The sequence below is a fragment of the Myiozetetes cayanensis genome, unplaced genomic scaffold, assembly GCF_022539395.1.
Source record: "Myiozetetes cayanensis isolate MyiCay16 unplaced genomic scaffold, myiCay2020 scf32, whole genome shotgun sequence".
Lineage (NCBI taxonomy): Eukaryota > Metazoa > Chordata > Aves > Passeriformes > Tyrannidae > Myiozetetes > Myiozetetes cayanensis.
The window spans coordinates 2,040,158-2,062,398 of NW_026087544.1; the positions used below are offsets into that span (position 1 = coordinate 2,040,158).

Genomic DNA, 22,241 nt, shown 5'->3' on the forward strand with positions numbered 1-22,241 from the left:
CTATTAGTAAATAAAAACACCCCACATAATTCAGAAATTAGCCCTTCTGAGAGGGAGTACCAAGGTCTTGGGAGTGTCAGAAATGACAGCACTGGTTTGAGGCACTGGGGTTTGAGGCAGTGGTTTGTGGGACTCAGGGTCACAGAGAAAAGGGAGCAGGGGGGTCACTGGCAGAGGGGCCACAGGAGAGGCAGAGGTGGTGCTGCACAAACAGGAGGGGAAATTGGGGGGGCTGCACTTCCAGGCCCCCCCCCCAGGTCAGTGCACTTCACAGAACGGCTTTGCAAGAGCCGCCTTCGCTCGAGAATCAAAAGCCCTGACAGGCTTTTAATATTTGCCTGTATTTCACTTCATCAGGAAGAGAGGGAGGAGGGGAAAAGGAAGGAGCAGGATGCCCAAGTTACATAATCCGATGTGGGCAGAAGGGTTGATTGTGTGAGACAAAGGGGAGCGCTTGGCACCGGTGACTCATCCTCCCCTGGGTTAAGGCACCTGCCTTCAAATGAGCTCCCTTCTCCTCTAATCCATGGGATGGCATTTCCTGAGTTCCTGCTTCCCTAGGGTGCTGTTGCCTGCTGCAGAGTCCACTGCTCTGAACACCACAAATAGAGCAGGAAGGAGGGATGTGTCAGTCCCAGAGGTGGGATGGCCTCTTGCTTTGCAAACCTGTTGCATCCCCAGGTCTTCACAAAAGGATTGGAGAGAGGAGTCCGTTCTGGAGGGTTTGCCCACACTTTGGTGCTCACAGAGCTGTCTGGTTTTCTGAGTGGAACATGCTTCCAAACATCTCCTAAAGGGCACAGAAGACACGCAGGGTTAGGGCTGGTGCCGTGGCACAGACCCACCAGCACAGCTCAGCATCGTTCAGTCCCGCAGGGAAACACCACCAGAAACCCCAGCCCTTCCCAGCCCTTCTCCACGAGGGAAAGCTGGTGGTGGGAGGTTGCAATTAACTTTTCAAAGCATTGCAGTTACTTGCAGTTTGCCCAGCAGTGGCACAGGGGAGTTCCTGTCTAATCAACCCCAAACATGACTTCTGATTTCCACCTTACACCCATGGCTGCAGTGACCCCTGGCACTAGAACTCACCTCCTCCAGGTTCTTGAACTCTGCACTGCTTTCATCCACAGACTCATCAGAGATGGAGAGCTCTGTCTGGTTTGGCCTCTGTGCAGAAAAAAATCGAATCCACAAATTGTCAGGGTCAAAAGGAACAAAAATAATGACTAACCCAGGCTTCAAACATCACAGGTGCTCCGACAGAAATGCCCGGGGGAAGGGGCACAGAAGCAATCCTGCTCCATTTGTTTATCTCCTGTGACTAAGTTGGCATTTACATATCACTCTGCCCAGATATGAGATACCTTAACTTGTTCTTGTGAGATAACTGGCTCCCACTGCCCTGATTCCAGGTAAATTACCACACAATAAACCAACCCCAGTTTGGGAAAAGAGCCTGCCTGACACTGTGCCCTCAGAATGTGCCGCCTTCCTGCCTTGGCCTTTTCTCCTCCCAACCCAGGGAGAGTTCACAGATGCTGAGATCACTCCTGGACAGGTGAATCTGCTTTGCCTTCATTTCTGAGGGCCAAATTCTGCCTCTGTGTGCAGCTGCCTGTTCCACCCAGCACCAGACTGAGGCCACGGTGCTGGAACTGCCCTTTTGGCTGCTCCAGGGTGGGACAACATTATTCTCTCAGCCAAGACATTTACACTTCTGAATTCCCATGGAAATCCATTCAATCAGTAGGTGCTTGGCCTGTACATGGTAACTAGCAGAAATATTTTGTTGGATTTAGACATTTGCCACTACTGAGATAAACAGGAAGCTTTATCAGCTGCAGTAGCAATTTGTTATTCTTCCTTGGTGCTGATGCAGCCAGTGAACCTGATAAGTACAGTCCTGTGAGCTGGGAGAGTCTGTGGAGCGAATTTACCTCTTCCAAGATGGGGGGGTGGACAACTTCTTTGATATTGGCCAGTGCAAACAAAACAGCATCGTGGATGGTCAGGAAGATGTGACTTCGGTCCAGGCCTCCTTCCTCAAAGACTCCACCTATGCTGATGTCATTGTACACCTGGGCTGGAGAGAGGAGAGGCACGTGAATGAGGAGGAAAGCAAAGGAGAAGCCTTTGAAGGCGTGTGTGGCTTTGAAGGTGTGCAGGTTTGCTGCAGAAATGAGAGTAGGGATTTCTTTTGCTCCGTGTTTTTGGAGATGTTCCAGCCATATCACTTCCCAAATGAAAGGACTGATTTCCCACACAGAGAACAGTGTTTCCTTTCTTCTGTTCTCTTCTCTCCTCTGTTCTGGTTGGGTCCAACAAAAGGCTGACATCTCACACAGTTTGCATAAAGAACACAGAAAGGTTCTCCCCTCTGTCAGGAGCACAGAAATGGGGGAAGATCACTTGGAAATGTGTTCTTTGTGGGTTCTTACCCTGAACATTTGCCAGGAACACTTTAATCCCAATCTTCTGGTAACTGGAACACAGCTAGAAGGGATGAGAGGGGAGAGAAAGGATTAATTAGGCTGCTGCTCCAGCTTTTGTTAATACATGAAGTCTTATATCAGGGCTTTACATGTTCTGGGGATGCTGAAGGAGAAAAGCACACAAACCTACTGAGGCAGGTAAACACCTTTTATCAGAGATGCCCAAGGAAGTAGAAGGCACCTGTAGCTTGGCTGTGCTTGCAGCACAGAACTAACCTTGCTCAGAGCTTTTGTGCCCATGAGGTCGACAAAACACACCCCGCTCATGTCCAGGATGATGGTGTGAAAGCTGATGTAGGGCGGTGCTGTCAGCACAGGGTCAACATCTGCCCTGGGCATGACGCTGAAAGTGCTTCCCTGCAGGGTGGTGGTGCTGCCCAGGTCCCTGGAGCTCTGCACCGGCCCAGCACCGCTGGCAGGGGTGCGGAAGGTGACGTAGGAGATGCCGGCACCGTTGGCAGTCGTCTGGTTGTTGTTGGTGTCTGTCGGAGAGGTGCTTTCAAAGTCCTTCTGGAGCTCTTGCAAAGACAAGGTCTGCAGCAAAGCAGAAATGCAGAGTCAGGGCATCCACTATATCCAACTGGCAGTGAGGTGTTTTTAATCTGGGATGACTCCAACCTGGCCCTAGACTGAGTGTCCCTTGGGGCTGGAGTTCGTTAGATTAATTTGACATGATTCATCTTCCCGTGCTTCAAAACTGCTCAGCACTGCAAACCAAAATGCAGCTGGGCTGGCTGGAAAACGGGCTTTGAAAGGGCACTTTGGAACTGAAATGCTGACACAGATGCATCTTTAGAGAAGGATGACAAGCCTGGTTTCTGCCAAACTGTTCACCATGTGTCCATTCCAGCCATCTCTGTGGCTTTCTCATTCCCAGTAATTCCCAGTTCTCCTGCATCCTAAGGTTTTGGCTATTGGGAGGAGTGGAGATGTGGGTGGGAAGGAAAGGAGGTGAGAGGTGGTGAATGTGGCCAGGAAGACAATGCAGAAAATCCTGTGTCAAGGGGAGCTGTTTGGTGGGGACTTGTGATTTTATTCATGATCACAGGAACATGACCTGAGTTACCTTGTTCTGCTTCAGTAAGAATTTTGGGAGCTTCGTTGGTGGCTGTGCTGTCCCCTTCTCCTGCCGTTTCAGGTACTTCTTCCTGGCCAAGTACACTTTCCCAGGATCCACCCCAGTCTGTTGGAAAGAAAGAGTTTTCTTTGAAAAGGTCTGTGCAGACCCATAGTCAGGGTCTTTCCTGGTATTTCCCAGCCTGTGGCAGCAGGGTGAGATGATCCTGGTGGCAACCAAACATCTTCAGCAACTCAGGGTACCTGCACATGCAGGGACAGACTTGCAGTAGCAGGATGCCCCTGTTTTGGCAGAGCTTGGAGGGGGATACCTGCCAGGATTCAGGTATAACCTCTCAAATGAGCTCTACAAACAGTCCTGAAGCTCAGGGAGAAGAGGGTGGAAGAGTAAAGGAGGGATGTGACCATCTGTCGTGATCATCCATGGCTTAATTATCTCCATGCAGCAATGCAGAGGAGAGCAAGGGCCATTTGGGATTGGCTGCAGGCAGAAATTTGTCAGGGCATCGCTCACCTTGGCTATGACCTTCTCCCGGAATATCTCGGAGTTGGCAAAATACAGAGGCGAGCAATAGGTCACGATTTTGATCCCATTAACTTCGTGTACCTGCAACAGAGACAAGAGCTCAGACCAGGCCTGGGTACCAGAGGCAAACAAAGAACAGCAATTACCCTGAGGATGCTTCATCTTCACCTTACCTTGTTGTAGGACTTGGGATTCTTGTAGATGTCGGTGGAAGTCACTTGGCCCAGGGCAGAGCCGTTCCGGCTGCAGGAAAGAAGGGAGCAGCATTAGAGTGGATGTTTGCAGGGGAAGAAAACTGCTTTGATTCACATTCCACACCAGGATTTGAAAATTTGCTTTTTGAAAATACTTGCATTTCATCCCTGCAGGAGGTCCCAGACTGGGAAATATTAATAAAAGGGGCTTTGACGGATTAAAAAGGGTGTGAAAAACTTCCCGCCGGCCTCTGCACATACGCGGGGCTGGCTCTTTGGATGAGCGGGACTTTCTGCTGGGAGCTGTGCAAGGGTGATTTTCGTGCTGAAGCAAACACCCTGAGACTTCCCCTCGCCTTGGGATGTGCACGGGAGCGGGAATGCAGGCAGTAAATTAGCGCCTGCCATTCCTGTTTGCACATTCCGGGGAGGACACCTGCGCTCCCCCGGGCTCCTGCCGCGCGTTCCTTCGAGACGCGGGCCAGAGGTCGGTTATAAAACCCTCCGTTCTGCCCCTGGGGGTGGGGGGTTTGCTGTCTCTTGTACCTACTCTGGTACTCACAATTGGGTATGGAAAACCACGACCAGCACGGAAAATCCCACGCCCACCGCGACTCCGTAGGGAAGGCTCAGGAAGAAAGCGGAGAGGAAGCTCACCAGCCACACCAACTGCGGAGAGAGAAGGGCATGGCTGGTCATTTCAGATGGAAAACGGCCCTGTGCTGATATCCTGGACTCCCAAAACCACGTGGGATCGACAGACCAAGACCTGGATTCTCCAGAACCCGAATTCTCCGGGTTTTTTTGGCGTGTTTTCATGCGGAACATCCTCGCTGGGCAGTTTGCCAGGAGCCCCAGTTTCTCGGGCGTAAAAGCAGCCAGTGAGTTTCTTCACGGCTGCACGAACACACTGCTCCTTCCATCCAAAAAAGTATCAGCCTGGCTAGCCCAGGAAAGGCTCCTGCAGATTACACCATCTGCTCTCAGCCCCAAGAAGCTCCTGCTGGCAGTCAGGGCATTTCAGAGGGAATCAGCATCTCCCCAAGAACCTCCTGAGCACCTGCTGTAAATGGCCCGACCACAGAGCGGGTTTGATGGCCAGGTATGACAGAGCACCCCAAAACCTGCTTCACCTCCAGCTCAGAGCTCTGGCATTTGTCATTTTTATATGTTAGCGCTTGAGCAGCTCCCTCCACTTGAAATTGGTCCTGCCCCAGCTCATAAACTTGCCCTCTGAGAATCATTATCAGGTTATTTTAATCCCATCCTCAAGGCTAATAAAACCTAACTTTGACCTTGGACGAGTCAGAGTAACTGATGACTTCAACCTCCTAATTTATATGGATTGTGTATGTAAATGGCAGGGAAGGGCTTCCCACCATCCAGGCTTCGTGCTGGGCTCTGTCTGTGGAGTTTGTTGTCCTTGAAAGACAACCAGCCTTAAGGAGATGAACACCAGTGGTCTGAACAACACCCAGAATCAGTGTTCCCCATTTTGGGACAGGACACTGAATCTAGTTCGAATTCCAAGGAGATTAAGGTCAGGGGAATCCCGTTCACTCCATTGGCATCTGCCTGGTCCCTGCATTCCATGCACCTCCACTCAGTCCACCATGACCCTCAGGGGTCTGCCCAGGCTTTGGGCTGGGGTTTCTAAGCCCATGGGGTGGGTCTGTGCTCCTCTGTGTGAGCTCTGGTAAAGGGCAGTAACTTCACTGCCCTCACATGAACCGACAGACCTTCCATCCCACCCACCAGCATCAGCAGAACCCGCTCAGAGATGTGCTCAGATTGCCAACCCATCCCTTCTCCAGCACCTGTTTGAACAGTATTTTGGGGAAGCTCTTAAAGGCTCAGGTCAGCCCCTCTGGACTCCTGATTCCCCCGATAAGGTGGTTTGTCGGGACCTGACAGGATATTGGCTCAGTGTCCACACACACCACTCAGCCGTGGGAGTCCTGTTCAAACACTGTCTTTTTATGTCAGACATTTCCAAATTCCGTTCTCACTCCCCCGCACCCCCTGCCTGGGTTTATACATCAACCAGTGCCTGGAGTCCTTATCACTGTGAAGGGCTCTCCTCACCCTGGAGGGCTATTGTGTGAGTTTTTAAGTCATGACTCGCAGATATTGAGCAGGGCCGGTTTGGCTAGTTCTGGGCAAACAGGCTCCCGCACTTGATTGGCATTTAAACACAGCAGGTAATAGTTCAGGCCTCTCTGATATGTGCTCTGAGCACCGGGGTGCTCAGCTGGGCAGGACAGGCTCCAGGGCCTCCTTGGTGAGGGGTTGGAAGCACCATCACACCGAGAGAGCAAAACCCACCTCCTGCAAGGGATTCATACCCCTAAATGCCCCCCAAAACCTGCTGGTCCTGCCTGGGCCCTGCACAGCCCTGGGCTGAGCTGCCAGCTGAGGCAGGTGATGCCCCCACCACCCCGGGCACTCACACAGTCCAACTTGCTCTTCTTCCACAGGTAGAAGGGATCAGCCAGCTGCTTGAGGGAGTTTTTCAGGTTCACTGCAATGAGGGCTCCCAGGACAGACTGTGGAGGAGAGGGGATGGTGTCAGCCAGGGTGTGGATGTGCCGTGGTTGGCAGCAGGTGCTTTCTGCAGCATCTGCCTTCCTTGGTCTGCATCCCACAAGGAAATGGGGAAGGATGATGCTCACAAAGATCTTGCCTGAATCTGAGCAGAGTATTTTAGTCTATTCTCTGACTATAATTTAAACTGCTGTTTAGACTTGTATTTGCCCAGAGAATCTGTGACTGCCCCATCACCTGGAAGTGCCCAAGGCCAGGTTGGACAGAGCTTGGAGAAACCTGGGCTAGTGGAAGGAGTCCCTGCCCATGGCAGGGGGTGGAACGAGATGAGCTTTAAGGTCCCTTCCAACCCCATCCATTCCATGATTCTGTGATTCTTGCTTCCAGAGACTCAGTGCAGACAGGTCCCCAGGCCAGGAACAAACCCCCTGCCATGCAGGGGTTTGCATCAGGGTTTTTTTTGGAGCCAGGCTGTGCCCTCTCTTGGGTGTGTGGAGCCTGTGTCGCAACGGCCGCTGCTTGCACAGATGTTTGTGTTACCTTTGGAAGAGGTTCCAGGTAGATTCCCAGAGACAACATGGTCACCATAACCACCAAGGCCACAAAGAAACTTGCCACCTGCAGAGAGGAAAGAGATCACTGCAGCAAACAGCAGGGTCTTCCTAAACTCCCCAGGGGTCTTTCTCCTCCTGCTGCTGCAGCCAAGGGCACAACTGGTCACTGCAGTATTTTATGTGAGCAGATGATTGCCTCTGAAAATAGGCAGGATTTTGCAGAGATCACAGATAACCCCTCACTGGTAGCTCTGAGAGCCAGACTGGGAATGCAGATTGACAGCTCTGCATCTGTGAGTGAATCCAAAGAACCACCCAGGGAACAAAATGGGGTTGGAGAGGGAGGAAATTCTCCTTTAACAACAACAACAACAACAACATGAAGCACTCAAATGTGAAGCTTCTCCAGACCTGCAGAGCCACCTTAGGCTGGCAGCACTTGGCAACTCAAGGATTTGTGCTTGAGGAGAGTCATATAGGGAAGAGAGGAGGAGGAGAAGGAGGTACTAACTTGGGATTTTGCTCCTGCCCCATCCACGGCGAGAGTGACAGAGAGGGCGCAGCAGATCACGTGGATTTTGAAGAAGGATCCAAAGAAGTTGCTGCAGCCCAGGGCCAGCATTTCCTGTGGACATGTGGAATATGGTCATCACAAAGAACAGCTGCCCATCCTGCCAACACATGTGAGCAGCCAGACAGGAGAGCAGGTGCCTGAGTCTGGGGTCTGTGTGGCCAGGGAAGGGCCCTGGCTTCCCAGCAGTGTATCCCAGACCCTTTCCTTTCAGTAAGAGCTGGGATGGGTTCTGGTACAGCAGGGAAACCTGGAAGCACAATTCCACATAAACACGTTGTCATCTGTTGACACACTAAGGGCAGGGCTCCATGTGGTATGTGTGACTGTTATTGAAAGCTGCCACTGTGCCAGTGATGACAAAAGAGGATTATTTAATGTCCTGCCTCCCACAGTATCTGGGTGACACACCAGGAATCCAGGTCTTTCTCTGCTCACTGAGAAATACATCGTTGTGCTTCAGCAACCTGCCAAGAGGCTGTCTGTGCCAGCAGAACCCTCGGGTCTGGAGGGAGAGCAAGGCAGCAGAGCTCAGCCTTGTCCAGGCTCTCTGGAGATGTGTCTGCCGTGTCCTTTCACCCCCCACATGGCCCTGTGCCACCTGAGCCTGCCAGCGTGGGGGAGCAGCACGTCCGTCTGGAGCCGAGCACGTCCGAGCGCTTTTCCCGTTCACGCCGTGAGGTTTCCCCTTCACGCCTGAGAGCAAGAGCAGCAGTCCCTGCCTGCACCTTCCAGCCCAAGCATTACCTGGTTGGGGTCCACGTCGTAGCCGTGCTTGGCTGCCAGAGTCCTCCCCATGGCCAGGTTGATCACGTAGCCCACGATGGCGAGCGAGAAGGCGGTGCCCACCATGTCCTTCCACTTGCTCACCAGGGGCAGGGTGGGCTCTGGGAACCTGCACTCAGAGCAGAGGTGGGACGTGAGTGTCTGTGGGGCCAGCGAGGTGGGTGAGGAGCTGGTGTGCTCAGGGATGACATAATCCATGCCAGCACTCTGGATGGTGGGGGTTGTGTAACAGCGCTGCCTGACAGTCCTGGAAGGGGACTGTCATACAGCAGGGAAGAGTGAGGTGTTTTCCAGGTTGCAGGAGGAGGAGGAGGAAGGAAAATTGTCTGGAAGGCGAGTCAGAGCTGCACAGGCACTTACCCCATGCTGATCTTCCCAACGATGGGCATGCCGTACTTCTCGGGCATGTCGAAGCTGCCAGAGATTGCAGTTGCAACTATGACCTGAAAGACAACAAAGAGAATAAAGAGAGTGAGCAGGAAGAGCTGAGCTGGCTCAGAGCCCTAATCTTGCTGTGCTCCCGGGGCTGGCAGAATAAAATCAGCACCGAATTTGGGCTAGGAGAGGAGAGAACAGTGCCAGCAGGAGTTACACTCCCCATCCTCAGCATCCCCAGGATGCAGGTACAGCCTAACAGGGATGAGCTGGGAGTCAGAGGTGTCCTCCATGAGGATGGCCCAATTCCTGACCCCAAGCCATATGTGGGTCACATCATATTCAGTGTGTAGATGCTCTGCATGATGGGTCTGCTGTGAGCAGCAGTGTCCTGGGGCTGGGAGGGGAGGGTCCGAGGGGCAGTCTGGGGGTCACTTACGATGATGATCTCCATGGGGATGGGCATCCGGATCTTCTTCATGTACTTTAGGTTCAGCTCCTTGACAATGATCAGGAGCACAGCACTGACCAAGGCATAGACCAGGGAGGCCAGGTTGGTTTTGGGCAGACCTTTACAAATGTCAATGAATGTCTAAAGGGGAGAGAAGAGGAGAGGGTGTCACGGGGAACCAGAGACTGCACAACGTGGGCAGCACAACGGAGGGCACTTGTTACCATCATCACTGCAAACACCCTGAGATGGGATGAGAGAAGTGCTGGAAACTTCTCTGAGGGATCAGCCACCAGCCCTGGGCCTGTGCTGGTGGTTAAATGCAGGTCTGCCTGCATCAGTGGAGGATGCATCCATGGAAGATACAGGAAATCCAGGGAATGGGCAAACCTGCTCATAGGAAGTTTCTTTTTCTAACAATTGTGAATGTAAAGCAACACAGTTCACATTCTCCCCAAATCCCACTTCCATTTAACGATTTCTTATTGGAAACTCACTGAGCAGGGGCTCAGATAATGCCCTGCAGGGCAGCAGCAGGGTGTGCAGGGCAGGGCTGGTGGACGCACTCCCCTTCCCTCCACCCTTCCCTTCTCTCCAAGCCCCTCTTTCCCTCTGCAGGGGGGGTGTCAGCGATGCCTGAGGGGTGGTGGAAGGTGTCTGCCCAGAGCACCCACTTACATAGACGATAGCTAAGGGCCCGGTGTAAGACGGGACTGTCAAGCCGAAGACGTACTTGAGCACGGAGATGAGGATCTGCAGCCCCGCCGCCGTCATGAAGCCCCTGATGAAGGACTCGGAGAGGTAGATGGCAACAAAGCCAAACTGCACGAATCCCAGGCACAGCTGGAGGGTGGGACAGAGGAGGTGCTCTCAGAGCTGTGGCAGCTGCAGGGTGGTGCCACCACCGGCCGCCATCCTGCCCTCACCACGTGAGGAGAATTTCACACCGAGACCAAAGCAAGGGTGGGATCCCCCCCAAAGCTCTATTTGGAGGCATCCCGCTGAGAAGTGGGGCCTCTTCCAGCGTCTGCCACCACCATCCCTGCTCCAGGGAGAGCTTGGCCCACTCCCCGTGGGGCAGGGGACGCAGCAGAGGTGGTGCAGCAAGTCCTTACCTGTATGATGGCTGTCAGACAGGCTAAGGTGGCAGAGATCTGCAGCCTGGCCGCCTCCAGGGCCGTGGTGTTCACACTGGTCTCGTTGGTGGTGTGGTTGAAGTACTGGAAGTCTGACTCTGGAGCCAGCTCATTGCAGATGTTGCCAACAATAATGCTGATGACAGCAAAGGTACCTGCAGCACAAGACAGTGAGGTCAGGAGCTCTCTCTAGGGAGCATCCTGTCCTGGAAGGCACTGGGGCAGGTTGGGCTGTGCAGGTCGAGTCACCCAGCCCATCACCAGCCCCACAGAGGGACGTGGCCATGGTTCAATGGGGTCAGATCCTGCTGTGCAGCCAGAATCATGGATCCCACAAACCCCTGACAGAGCAAACATCCCCATTCTGGGACACAGTGAGTACTCCCAGCCAGTATTTAACTGTTTTGTGCAGACAGTGGCTCTGCAGGCTCTTACCTGGGACCATCTGATGGATTCCCCCAAGGAAGAGGTATGTTATCAAGGGGAAGAAAGAGGAGTAGAGCCCATTGACAGGAGGTAGATTGGCCAGGAGAGCAAAGGCCATGCCTGGAAAACACAAGAGAAATGGTCACTGCAAAGAAATATAGGAACAACCAGGTTGGGGGCAGAGCTTGGGTTCAAAAATGCCAGCAGTAAAGGCAGGTAACCCACCCCAAACTGGGCATCAGCATCATCTGCAGACCCTGAAATGGCAAACAAAAATTCCCTTTTGGAGACCCAGACAGCCATCACATCTCACCTTGTGGCACTTGGATCGTCCCTGCACTGAGCCCTCCGAGGACATCAGGCAAAATATAGTCCTTAATTTTATACTTGGGAAGCCACACCAGGATCGGGAACAGGCGAAAGAGGGCGAGTTTGAATCTGGTGGCTGAACATCTAATGGAGATATAAAACACGAAAGCAAATAAGTAAAGTAGGGAGGAAGCAAGGGAGCTGGGAAGTGAGCAAGGAAGGATCTTCCCAGGAGGGTCTCAGACTTTCTACCTCACCAAATTCTGAGCCCAGAGTTTGGGGCACTTCCCTTCCCCACAAGGGCAAGATTCTTGTGGTTAATTAGCTGTACACACAGTGGAGGGTTATTATTGGGACCTTCCTCATACAGTGAGAGGTTCCCAATGCTGCCACAGCTGGAAGCTGCAAAGAATGAAGGATTTAGCTCCCCAATACCCTGCTCCCCTTCAAACAGGGGATAGGTGAGCTGTGGGGAGGAAACACAGCTCAGAGATTCACGGGACAGTTGCACAGAGCCAAAGATGAACTCTTTCAGGTGCTTGGTCACAAAAAACCCTCCAAGCGTGTCTGAAGAAAGAAGATTGTTTCTGGATTGACACATGCAACATCTCACATTTCTGCTTGCTAACTTCATGCTCTCTCTTTCCTGTGTTACTACTTTTCTTTCTTCCAAGGAAGGAAGATAGATTTCCAAGCAATGTATCAGTGTCAGGTTATTCATCTTTATTGCATGATTATAAACCTTTCTTTAAGTTGGTGTTGGTTTTGATCAGGAAGCTGATAAAAGGAAATTGCAGCTTGAAAGGCTTAAAAAAATAATCCACACACCAATACCCACATCACCAATTGTGCTTTTTTTACTATTCAAAAAAAACCCCTGGGGAAACAGACCCCCAAATCTCAAATGCACTTATTGCAAACTGTTCTGCTGATTTGCCTTCCAACCCAGCAGTGAAAAGAGCCACCAGTTTCACTTGCTTCAGTGCAATTTGCATTTTCTCCCATGCCTTCCATCCATCAAAACCCTGGAGACCATGAAGAAGGCTTGCCAGGATAAAAATGGGACCTACATCCCCAGGTCTGAGTTATACCCCAACTCCACAGTAAACCCACACATACCCCAGCTGTAGCATTCTATATTACCTGAAAAGGCTTCTCAGCTTTTCCCCAAGGGGGTAAGTCCTGGTTTTCTTCTCGAACTCCTCGTCGAAGAGGCTGACGGAGTACGCGGGGCGTTCCACGACATAGCGGGGCCTGGCCTGGCTCATCTCTGGGTCATTGAAATTTTTCCCAAAAAAAAAAAAAAAAAAAAATGGAGAAAAAAACAAAGGCAAGAATGTGAGTGGAGCTGGCCCCACCTGCAGTATAACAGACCGGACACCTCCAGCGTCTGGGAGCCCTCCCCGAACTCCTCCACCCTAAATAGTTTCCCCGTGGCGCAGAGGCAGGTCCTGGGAGTGGCTTCTCCCAGCTCCAGGGGCTGCTGCTCCTGCACAGGGAGCTTCACCAGCTCCTGGGAGGTGATGCTAAATGAGTGATGCCGTGCAGAGGGGACACAGCCATCCTGGATTGCCTGGCACAGGGAGGTTGGAAGTTGGGTGTTAAGGAGTGATGCCGTGCCAAAGGGATCCTGCCAGTCCTGGATTGCCTGGCAGGCAGAGAGCAGGGATGTTAATCTTGGCTCTGCCAGCCTCTGCCTTTTTGCCTGGGGCAAGTCACTTGACCTTTCTCATGCCTCAGTTTCACCATCGGTGGGCTTGGCAAGACCTTGCAAGGCTGGGCAGCCCTGGCAGGGTTTGCAGTGGGAGACACTGGCACCACGATCAAAGGCTGTTTCCATCCCAGGTGTTCCTGCCACGCTGCCCCGTCCCATCAGCATTCCACAGCCTTCCCAATCCTCTCCTGCTGTGAGAGGCTGTGGATGAGTCCTTGGTTTACTCTAGGAAGCGATGTGCAGAGAGATAACTGTTGCTAATTCATTTCAGTGATGAAGATGCCAAAACATCTGGGCAGACTAGTCGTGCCCCGTATCTGGGTCCCACCAGAGAGGTGATGAACTCGAGAGAACCCTCATTTTACCATTACCAGCCATGCCTGGGAAGAGGGGAGAATCATCCCAAACTGGCCAGGCTGGGAGGGGAGGGAGGAAGTGGTCAGATATAAAACAAGGATCTTGGTAATTATTTGTGGTTTGGCTTGTAACTAAGTGGGTCATTGCCCAACACAGGAGGAGAAGAGGGGGTGGCAAAAGCTGGTGATTCAGGCGGGAGAATGTATCAAGAAACAACATCCAGGTTGCTGAGAGCTTAAGGAGTGATCTGAATGTACCAGAACCTCCTCCCCCTTGCACTGCTGAACTCAGTGCACACCTTGACGCAGAGTTCCGGGGAACCAGGGTGAGCAAAGTGTCCATCCACGGGACTGGTGCCAGTCCTTGCTGATGAGCAGCTGCCACCAGCACTGTGGAGCTGAGTGGCCCAGCAGAGCCGGGCAGGGAGGAAGGTATGATGCAGGCAGCCGAAACTTTGGGGAGGATTTAGGTCAACAGAATCATTATGCAAATGGGAGGTAATGGGTTTAGAAAGGGAGGTCATCAAGCCCGCTCCTTTAGACATCGCAGGGGCAATCAAGTGCACTTTGCTGTAAAACAGCTCCAGCAAGGGGGTGTTTCTGATTCCAGGTCCTGATCTGCACCCACGGGACTCGGGAGGGACCCCAGCCTGTGGCTCTGGAGGGACAGCTCCGGGAAAGAGGAGGCACATCCCTCTTCCTGCAGTAGCAGGTGCCTGATCCAGTGCCCTCTGCAGGCCTGCTCACACCGGCATCCCTGCTGCTCCTTTTCCCCTAGGGACACCTTTCTAGGAGCCATGACGAGCTTTACCTTTGGAGGACTGGTGCAGGTTGAGATTAAGCAGTGTCCTAGGCTCTTCCCAGCCTCTTTCATAAACAGTCATTCAGTTTTCCCACATCACTCTGCATGTCTTGTCCCTGCCTCCCGATCCCATGGCTGAGCAGGTTCCCAGCCTGTCTCTCAGTCCCTGCTCTGAATTTCCAGTTCTCCCTCGTGAATATTTTGTAGCCCAGGTCCAGACTCAGCAACAGCTTCTTGGGGGTGATAAACCCACCTGAGGTTCTGGTGCAAGAAGTCTCCCTGAGCTGTATTTCCCAGCTCCATCCCTTGCTGAACAGAGTGTCTGCCATCAGACAGCCCCAACCAGCCAATTAGATCCCAGTTCTTTAATGAATTTCCCCTGCTGGGAGAAAGTGCTGGCAATCAGGAAAAATAATAAACAAAGCACGTATGGAGGGAAAAATATCCCCATGATTAAATTCCATCTTAAACAAACAGGCTAATGATGTCAGCGTCTCGGACAGAGTCAAGTTCTTGACTTGGCTTATCACTGGCCTTGCCCTAGATCAAACAGCAGGTTAAACCTCTGAGATTTTGGAATTAAAGAGAACTTGCTCCTTGAAGAAAAGACAAAGCCAGCTGTCCTGGGATAAGACCATGGCAAGCTGCAGAGCTGGTTTAAATCCTGCAGCTGGGGCAGGACCCCAGAGCAGTGCAGTGAGTATGGAGGGGAAAGCAGGGGTGCCAGGGACCAGATTTTTCAAGATTTCTGTTCCACTGTGAGCATCTAAATAAAGGGCAAGGTCAGGGGGAAGAGCTCCAAGTGCAGGGCCCATGTCACAAGCTTTTCAGGAAGCCCATTCCTGCAGTGTGGTGGCTGGAGTGGGTGATGCTCAGAAATATGAAGTCTGACCTCACTAAGTCTACTGAGAACCTTGTGACAGGCTGAGTACATAAAGGTGCTGTGATACTTGGAGCAAACAACAAATGAAACCAGAACTGCTTCACCTCAACCATATGATGTGGGTGAATAATGTTGTCCCAGCAGGTCATGAGCCAAGTGTCCCATAAGTCCATCCCTGGCCAATCCAAGCCCTGCCGGTCCTAAACCAGCCACAGACATTTTTTTTTTCCCAGATCTCATCCTGCAAACACACTTACTAAGCTCTTATCTGCTGTGCCTGTGCTGGTGATAGCTGTGTTTGGGAAGAGGAAAGTCACATTGAGGTTCCTGGCTGGTGTTGATAGGAGCCACTGGCACAAAGCCACTTTCCTGTCCTGACGTAGGCACAGAACAAGGGACTCCAGTCCAAGGAGTGAGTCAAGATTTGGTGGGAAAGCCACCTGATCACTGCCTTATGTGTGATAGAAGGGTCCAAACTGACCCCAGTGCAAGAGATGGGATTCAGGGGAAGGCCTCTGCTACATTTTAGAGAGAAGAAAACAAATCAGAGCTCTATAAGTAATGTTTCCTCCTTTGCCTGTCCCCTCTCCATCCCCCTTCTCCTTGCACAAGGCAGAGCACACCCAGCCCTCTGTGCTGACTGCTGGGGTTCAGAGGTCTGCTCTCTTCCAAATCCTGGGTGAATCTTCATCCAAAACACCTCCCTCCCAGCTCCATTGCCCAAGAAAGGGTCATAAAAGCAACTCTCCCCTTCCCCAGGAGACAAGGTGTGCGGGGAGAAGGCAGGCACAGGTGCAAGGGTTTGGTTGCAACACCAGGACAAGGTCTTGACTCCTGTTTCCCTGAATCAGTGCCTTCAGCACTGTGAGCACCACAGTTCCCACCCTCCCACTCGCAGCTCCGGTGCAGGTGCCGTGGGAGCCCTGGGGCAGCACAGGGAAAGGGCCCATGTCTTAGAGGTCAGGAGAGGAAGGCATGGCCTCCTGCCCTGAAATGTGCATGGCATGGGGAGGGGCAGGGCTCTGTGGTGCCAGAAGTTGCCGTGGCAGATATTTCAGTGTTGGATTCTGCAGTTCTGGATGCTGCAGTGCCAGGTGCTCCCCTCACCCTCCTGCCACACACCCCCTTCCCTCTCCCTTTCAGGCCTCTCTTGTCCAGCTGGGTTTGCAAAGCACCCAGGCAGCAGGAAAAGGAGGTTTCTGCTGCCAGTCAGTCACTCAGTTCAGGTGTTTCAGAAGGATGTTGTATAATTCACCTCCTCAATCGGGCGCCGATCAGCCCGAAGGATCCGCCCCTGCACTCCCAGGTCGTTCACTCCCTCCGACCTCCTGGCATCAGGAACATGCCAGGACTGAGTCCAGCTGATGGACCACGCCAGGAACTCATCACCAAGGGACCCCTGGCACGTTCATCCAGGTTAAAGTCTTCACTGGGGCCACTTTGATTCGTTTGGTTTTGTTTCACCTTTGGCTCTGGGTGGCCACAGCCTTCATCTACAAATGAACTGATTCAGGAACAAAACACCTTGAAGCAGTAGAGCCAGATCCATGTCCCCACATTTCTGGCACAGGGATATTGGTAAAAACACCTTTCCTAGTAATCTGGGGAGGGGGAAGAGGCAGAAGCAGGGAAGCAGTGGTTGTATTCAGGGGGCTGATGCCACGCACTGGGCACACACATTTATCCCTGGGCTTTAACCTTTTCTTAACCTTTTGACTGTTGGAAACAGAAAAGGCTGATGCTAGGAGAGCATATAAATCAGTTATGAAAAATATCCTACCCCCAAACCAGCTTTCAGCCTCAGAAAAGGCAAAATGCCAGAATCCATAAAGTTCAGTTGAAACTTCGCTGTTTCAGTCAATTTTCCACGAGGAACCGTCACGATGGCCGGTGGAATAGAAGCCAGAGGGAGAGGGAGAGGGTGAAGGAGGGAGAGGGGTGCCAGGAGGTGCTAATGGGCCCTGACACACCTCAGGGAGGCCTGGGAGGAGACATCCCTGCTTCCCTCCAGCTCCCACCTCCCATCCCGCTGCACCCCGGCCGTAACGTCCCCCTTGGGATCTGCCATCCCCATTCCTGCACTTTCGCCACGGAGCAGCCAGGCATTAAATCACTGTTCTCCTTCTGTTTAGATTAAATATTTGGAGTGCTAAATAGGTGATTTCCATAAGGCAGATGGCCCTTTTCTTGTTGTGAGTGACCCAGCCCAGCGCAGGCACCGGGCAGGAGCTGTGCTCTTGTGCTGCCGGCGCTGGGCCGGTGCCAATGTTTGATGTACCACTTCACACGAGTTTCTAACCAAACTAGCTCTGTGCTTGGTAACCAGAATAATAAAAATCTGCAGGCATCTGCCAGCTACTGAAGGTGAAGCCAAAGTGTTTGGCTCGGAGGGTGTTTTATTAAGAAAAATGTTTGTATCCAGCAGCTCGGCTTCTGTGCCAGGGAACGGGGTGGTGAGGGAGCAAATGCTGTGGGCACAGGGGGTCTGCCCTGCACTGGCACCAGAGTGACAGAGCCCAGATTGGGCCTGCTTTTTGTGATTTGTTTAATTAACCCTCTTGCTCCCAACCCCACCCCAGCTCTCTGTGTCTTTGGTGGCTGCATCCAGCGCCGTAGCTTTCCGAGGAGAGGCTGGAGGGGGTGGTGAGACAGCAGGCACATGGCCTGGGGGGCTGCAGTTTGGGGTGTCAGTGCACCCCATCACAGTCCTCCCAAAGCCACCAGCTTCCCTGCCCTCCCCTGGGTGTCACCTTGCTGAGTGTGGCAGAGCAGTGCTGGGATCAGGCTGCCAGTTCCTTGGCAGTGCCTGATCCCAACAGCATCCCAGCCTGTCCCCTGGGAAGTGGTGTGTCCATCCTCCCCATCCCCTTCCCGATCCCACAGCTTACAGAGCAGTTGGAACGGGGAGGGAAGGTTAGAAAGGGCATTTAAAAGGAGAAGTGAGACTTTGTTGTCCCTCAGTGCCGCAGTCTCTGCTCTCCACGTGCCTCTGACACAGACCTTGTCCTCTGCCTTTGAAGAGCAGGTGGGCAATGCAAATCCAAAGGAATTAAAAAGTTTGCAGACTGCAGCATTCTTGCAGTGCCTGCAAACACTGATCCAGGATGCCTGCTGAGAGCTCACTCCTGAACATGCTCCAGCCCCTGTGGATTCACTCCTGGAGAAGGAAAAACACCTCTGGGGTCACCCCTTCCATCCTGTCCCAGAGGCAGAGGATGGGACAGCATTTCTCAACTGGGATAATCTGACCTGGGGCAGAAATACTGGGTGACCAGCAACAAATGTCACTCCAAGGACTTATCTTCAAGGAAAAGAAGGACAGGTCCCCAGCTCCAGGTTTCAGCCTGCTTACAAATAAGGTGTGGACAAATTTTATCAGGGCAGAGCAGAAAGCATCCCAGTTGGGTGAATTTCCGCAGTGGAGCAATCCTGAGGGGATATTTCCTCTTTCTTACATATGAAAGACCCTTCCAAACTGGACCTAAACATCCCATGAGATGGCTCTGAGACTCTGAGCTGGAGACCCTGAACACAGTCTGACAGGTCTCAGTGTGGGAACACTTCTCATTTCCAGTTTAATTCCCTCCTAACCTGACTGTGTGCCCACAGCCAGGCCTCCAAAGCTCCACCATCTCCTCTGCAGCCAAGACTCCTTTCCTAGGTTAGATTCCTGTGCACAACAAGTGCTCCTCGACCATTGCCTGCAGGCTCTGGGCTCCACATCCCTTCCCACTATGCCTGGATGTGCCACATTTATTCTGGGCTCTGACATCCTTAGGGCAGGGACCACTTTACAGACAGTTCTGATCATAACAAGGATCCAGAAAACAAGGGTGTCTCATCAGTGTTGCCTCTCCTATACCAGGCAAATCCCTTCCCCAGATCTCAGCAGGAACCAGACAGGATAAGATGGCAGGATTTATTCTAGCAATAATTAATTCACATATTTGGCTCTTCCAGCCTCTCCCCATAAATCAAGCTGTTGGATCATTGGCCTTGCTAATTCCTGAGTAAATCTGCCCGCCGTAAATCCCCTTTGCGGGAAAGGAGGGAGGAAAAGAGAAGGAGGGGGGCAGGAAAAAAAAAAAAAAAAAGGAAAAAAAAGAAGTACCAGTTCTCCAAATACTACAACTCACACCCAGTGGCTGTGCAACCCGGAGTGTAAATCCCCCACGCCCACCCAGACAAAGAGCCCGATTGTTGGAGGGGGTTACCTGCGCCTCGGCGGGCGATCCTGCGAGGGGAGCTGCAGATGTGGCAGGAGAGGTGCTCCCAAGGAGGTGTGCAGAGGTCTGTGCTCAAAGAAGCCAGTGAGTCATTTATAAATCACCTCAGTCAAGGGGACCGAGGGCTGTGCTCGGCGCCTGATTGGCTTGAGGAGGTAATTGCGAGCTTGTACACCCGGGCTAAGCCCAGGAGATAGCCAGGGGAGATAAGGGGAGATCTGAAGAGGCAGAAGAGCTTTTTGGATGCCCCCCCTCACCCCACCCTTCCCTCCTCTGGCCTGGGCTGTTTGATCACCTCTGCAGGTCCCTCTGTGCTCTGGGTGACAATAGCCCATATTCACTGTCACCCTGGGCCCCTCCCTCACCTGCCATGGACCTGGGGCAGCAGAAGATGCTTTTGTTGGGCCTGGTGGGCAGCGTCTCCCTGTCCTTTGAGCCCTGGCCGACTCTCCGCCTCCGGGCCGGACAATGGCGCGCTTTGTGCCAGCGCCAGACCCCGCTGCTCGGGCTTTGAAGATGGGATTGGCAGGGGAAAGCGGTGCCTTTCTTATTTCCAGGTTCAAAGGGATGAGAGGAGTGGGAAAGGGAAGCAAAGCCCCTGCTGCCTGCCCAGGAGAGAGGGCGTGGGCTGCGTTCCCTGCGTGGGGAAGCCCTCGGTGGATGTGCCGGTGAGGATCAGGCTGGGCTATCTGTCATCAGCCTGGCAGGCACCGTCCCCAGGCAGCAGCCACACCTCGCCACGTGCTCCTCTGCAGCAGGGTTTGACAAGTTCTTCAGGTGCCCCTGGCAGTGGACAGGGATGCAGAGGGGAGGTGCTGGGATGGGCCGGCCGGGAGCTGCGGGCTGGGAGCCACCCCCGGAGGTCCTGGTTGATCTCCTGGCTTGGGAAGCTGCAGGTGTCTCAGAAGAGGCAGCATTTCATATTGGAGAAGGCACTTGCTGTGATGTGTTCCCTCTCAGGGAGCAGCCAGTCCAGACTAAGGGACAAGGCTCATCCCCTCCTGCCACCCTGTCCCCAGCCCATGGTAGCACCACTGTGCCAAGCTGGGTACAGGCTCCTGGTTTCCTCTCATCTCCTCCCAGAGGAATTTGAGAGTGCAGGAGGCCTGGAACTGGTCAGGTGATGCCACAGGTGATGAGTTGGACTGGGACATGTCACCAAAGGAATTGGCCACCAGAAAGAAGCTGCAGGGGGTTGTTTGCTGTGGAAGAATTGATCTGTCGCATTTCCCGTTGTCCCCAAGGACAGCTTGGCATGAGGTGTTTGTGGGGATGGCTCTGCTGCCCTCCCTGGGATGTGTTGCTGCCTCCAAGCATTTGTGGCCTGTCTGTGATGGAAAACGATGGGAAAAAGGAGCAGGGAGAGAGAAGACAGGGCAGGGAGCACACGCTGTGGCCTTTGCTCGCTCCCAGAGGCTGTCAGAGGAAAAATCTCTGGTACCTTGTGCGTGCTCGAGGCATCAGCATTTACTGCCAAGAAACCTCATCTTACCCAGATCAATCAGTGTGTCCAGAGCCTGCCAAAGGAACACCCTACCAGAGGGTGCCAGAGGGACGGGGGCTGATTCATTGCCATCTGACAGACAGAGGTAATAATTGCCAAGCGGTTATGATCCTGTAAATACCATTAATAACTCCTATCGAGTGGTTTCTTTTTTTAAACGGTGGCCTGATACGTGTGGAGCCCTTTGAAAAGGAAATGCCTGGCATGGCAATGGGACCAGCCCACGAGGGGTCACAGTGGTCTCTGTCAGGGGGCAAATCCAAGGAATACAGAGCATCCACAGCCCCAGGCAAGGGGATTCTGCCAAAAGGAACCGTGGAAAGAGGGGAAACAGCACCTCTGCTTCAGTGGTGATGCTAAACTGCCTGGATGATGCTAATTAATGTCCAGGCTTAATTAGCTATAATGTTTAATATTTGCCCACAGGGAATGACCTACCTGAGACCTTCAGGCTTTGTCCCCTCTAAATCCAGGAGGGGACAGACAGACTCACCGTTGGCTCCTGCTCCCTGTGGGAAGAGCTGCTATTCCAAAGTCCTGGTGGGTGTGATCAGGCTACAGCAAGGTCTTGCCCCATGGAGAACCCAGCCCTGTGCAGCCACTGATGGGCCTTGGTCATTTCTTGCACAGGAGGAGCAGTCCTGGGCAAATTCCATTTGCACTAACTATAAATACAGCTTTGATTCTGCCTCTTTCTGCTTTGGCCAAACTCACCACATGTGGCCCAAGGGTGTGTCCGCCAACAACCCAGCCAGGGGGATGTGCAGGTCATGGATGAGTGTCTGGGGAGCACTGAGGTGTCAGAGAAGCTGGGAAGCACCTGGACATGGAAAGACATCCCCAGGGACTTCCCCAAGTCATCCGTGGAGCTGAGGTGCACAGACTGCTGAGCTGTTAATCTGCTGGGCTGATAGCAGCATTCCATGGGCTGGAATGTGTGGATTTGTTTGCAGGTGATTAATATTAGCAGATATATGGCACTTAATGAGGGCAATAATTCAGTGGCAATAACTCAGTGGAGCCCTGAGGTTACTGTCAGCAGGGAAAGGCAGTGCATGCCCCGGGGTGGAATGGGCTCATTCCTGGGAGCTCTGCTGCTGGTGGGACCTGCTGGGAGCCTTCCTCCCTCTCTCCCTCCTCCTGACCTGCAGCCAGAGCTGCTTCTTTCTTTTGGGTGGTTTTGCCAAGGAAAAGGCTTGTGCAGGCAGAGGTCAGAGCCAGAGTCTGGGACAGAGATGATGCAGATGGAGCAGCCTTCTCCCTTTCATGGAGAGAATCTGGCGCTTCCAGGCGGATCTGGGAGGTTCTGAAGACA

General features: G+C 52.8%; 1 protein-coding gene across 1 annotated transcript; it reads right to left on the reverse strand.

The window, feature by feature from the left end:
• Positions 1 to 134: 134 nt before the first annotated feature.
• On the reverse strand, positions 135 to 12,709 carry SLC26A9 (solute carrier family 26 member 9). Its single transcript, XM_050326854.1, has 20 exons — positions 12,585 to 12,709; positions 11,446 to 11,585; positions 11,142 to 11,252; positions 10,686 to 10,861; positions 10,249 to 10,413; positions 9,559 to 9,711; positions 9,105 to 9,187; positions 8,706 to 8,853; positions 7,899 to 8,012; positions 7,374 to 7,451; positions 6,740 to 6,835; positions 4,852 to 4,958; positions 4,269 to 4,338; positions 4,084 to 4,176; positions 3,559 to 3,675; positions 2,709 to 3,026; positions 2,439 to 2,493; positions 1,938 to 2,083; positions 1,090 to 1,167; positions 135 to 790 (listed from the first exon to the last, which is right to left on the reverse strand). The coding sequence occupies exons 1-20, from the start codon at positions 12,707 to 12,709 to the stop codon at positions 743 to 745; spliced, it is 2,421 nt and encodes an 806-aa protein (XP_050182811.1). The 3' UTR covers positions 135 to 742.
• Positions 12,710 to 22,241: the final 9,532 nt, after the last annotated feature.

Bases quoted from the DNA above. Each gene is read 5' to 3' on its own strand.
- SLC26A9 (XM_050326854.1), bottom strand. From the start codon at position 12,709: ATGAGCCAGGCCAGGCCCCGCTATGTCGTGGAACGCCCCGCGTACTCC. The intron at 9,712-10,248 runs GTAAGTGGGTGC...TCTCCCCTTTAG, and splicing joins GGCCCTTAGCTATCGTCTAT to ACATTCATTGACATTTGTAA. The intron at 4,959-6,739 runs GTGAGTGCCCGG...CTCTCTCCGCAG, and splicing joins AGAAGAGCAAGTTGGACTGT to TTGGTGTGGCTGGTGAGCTT.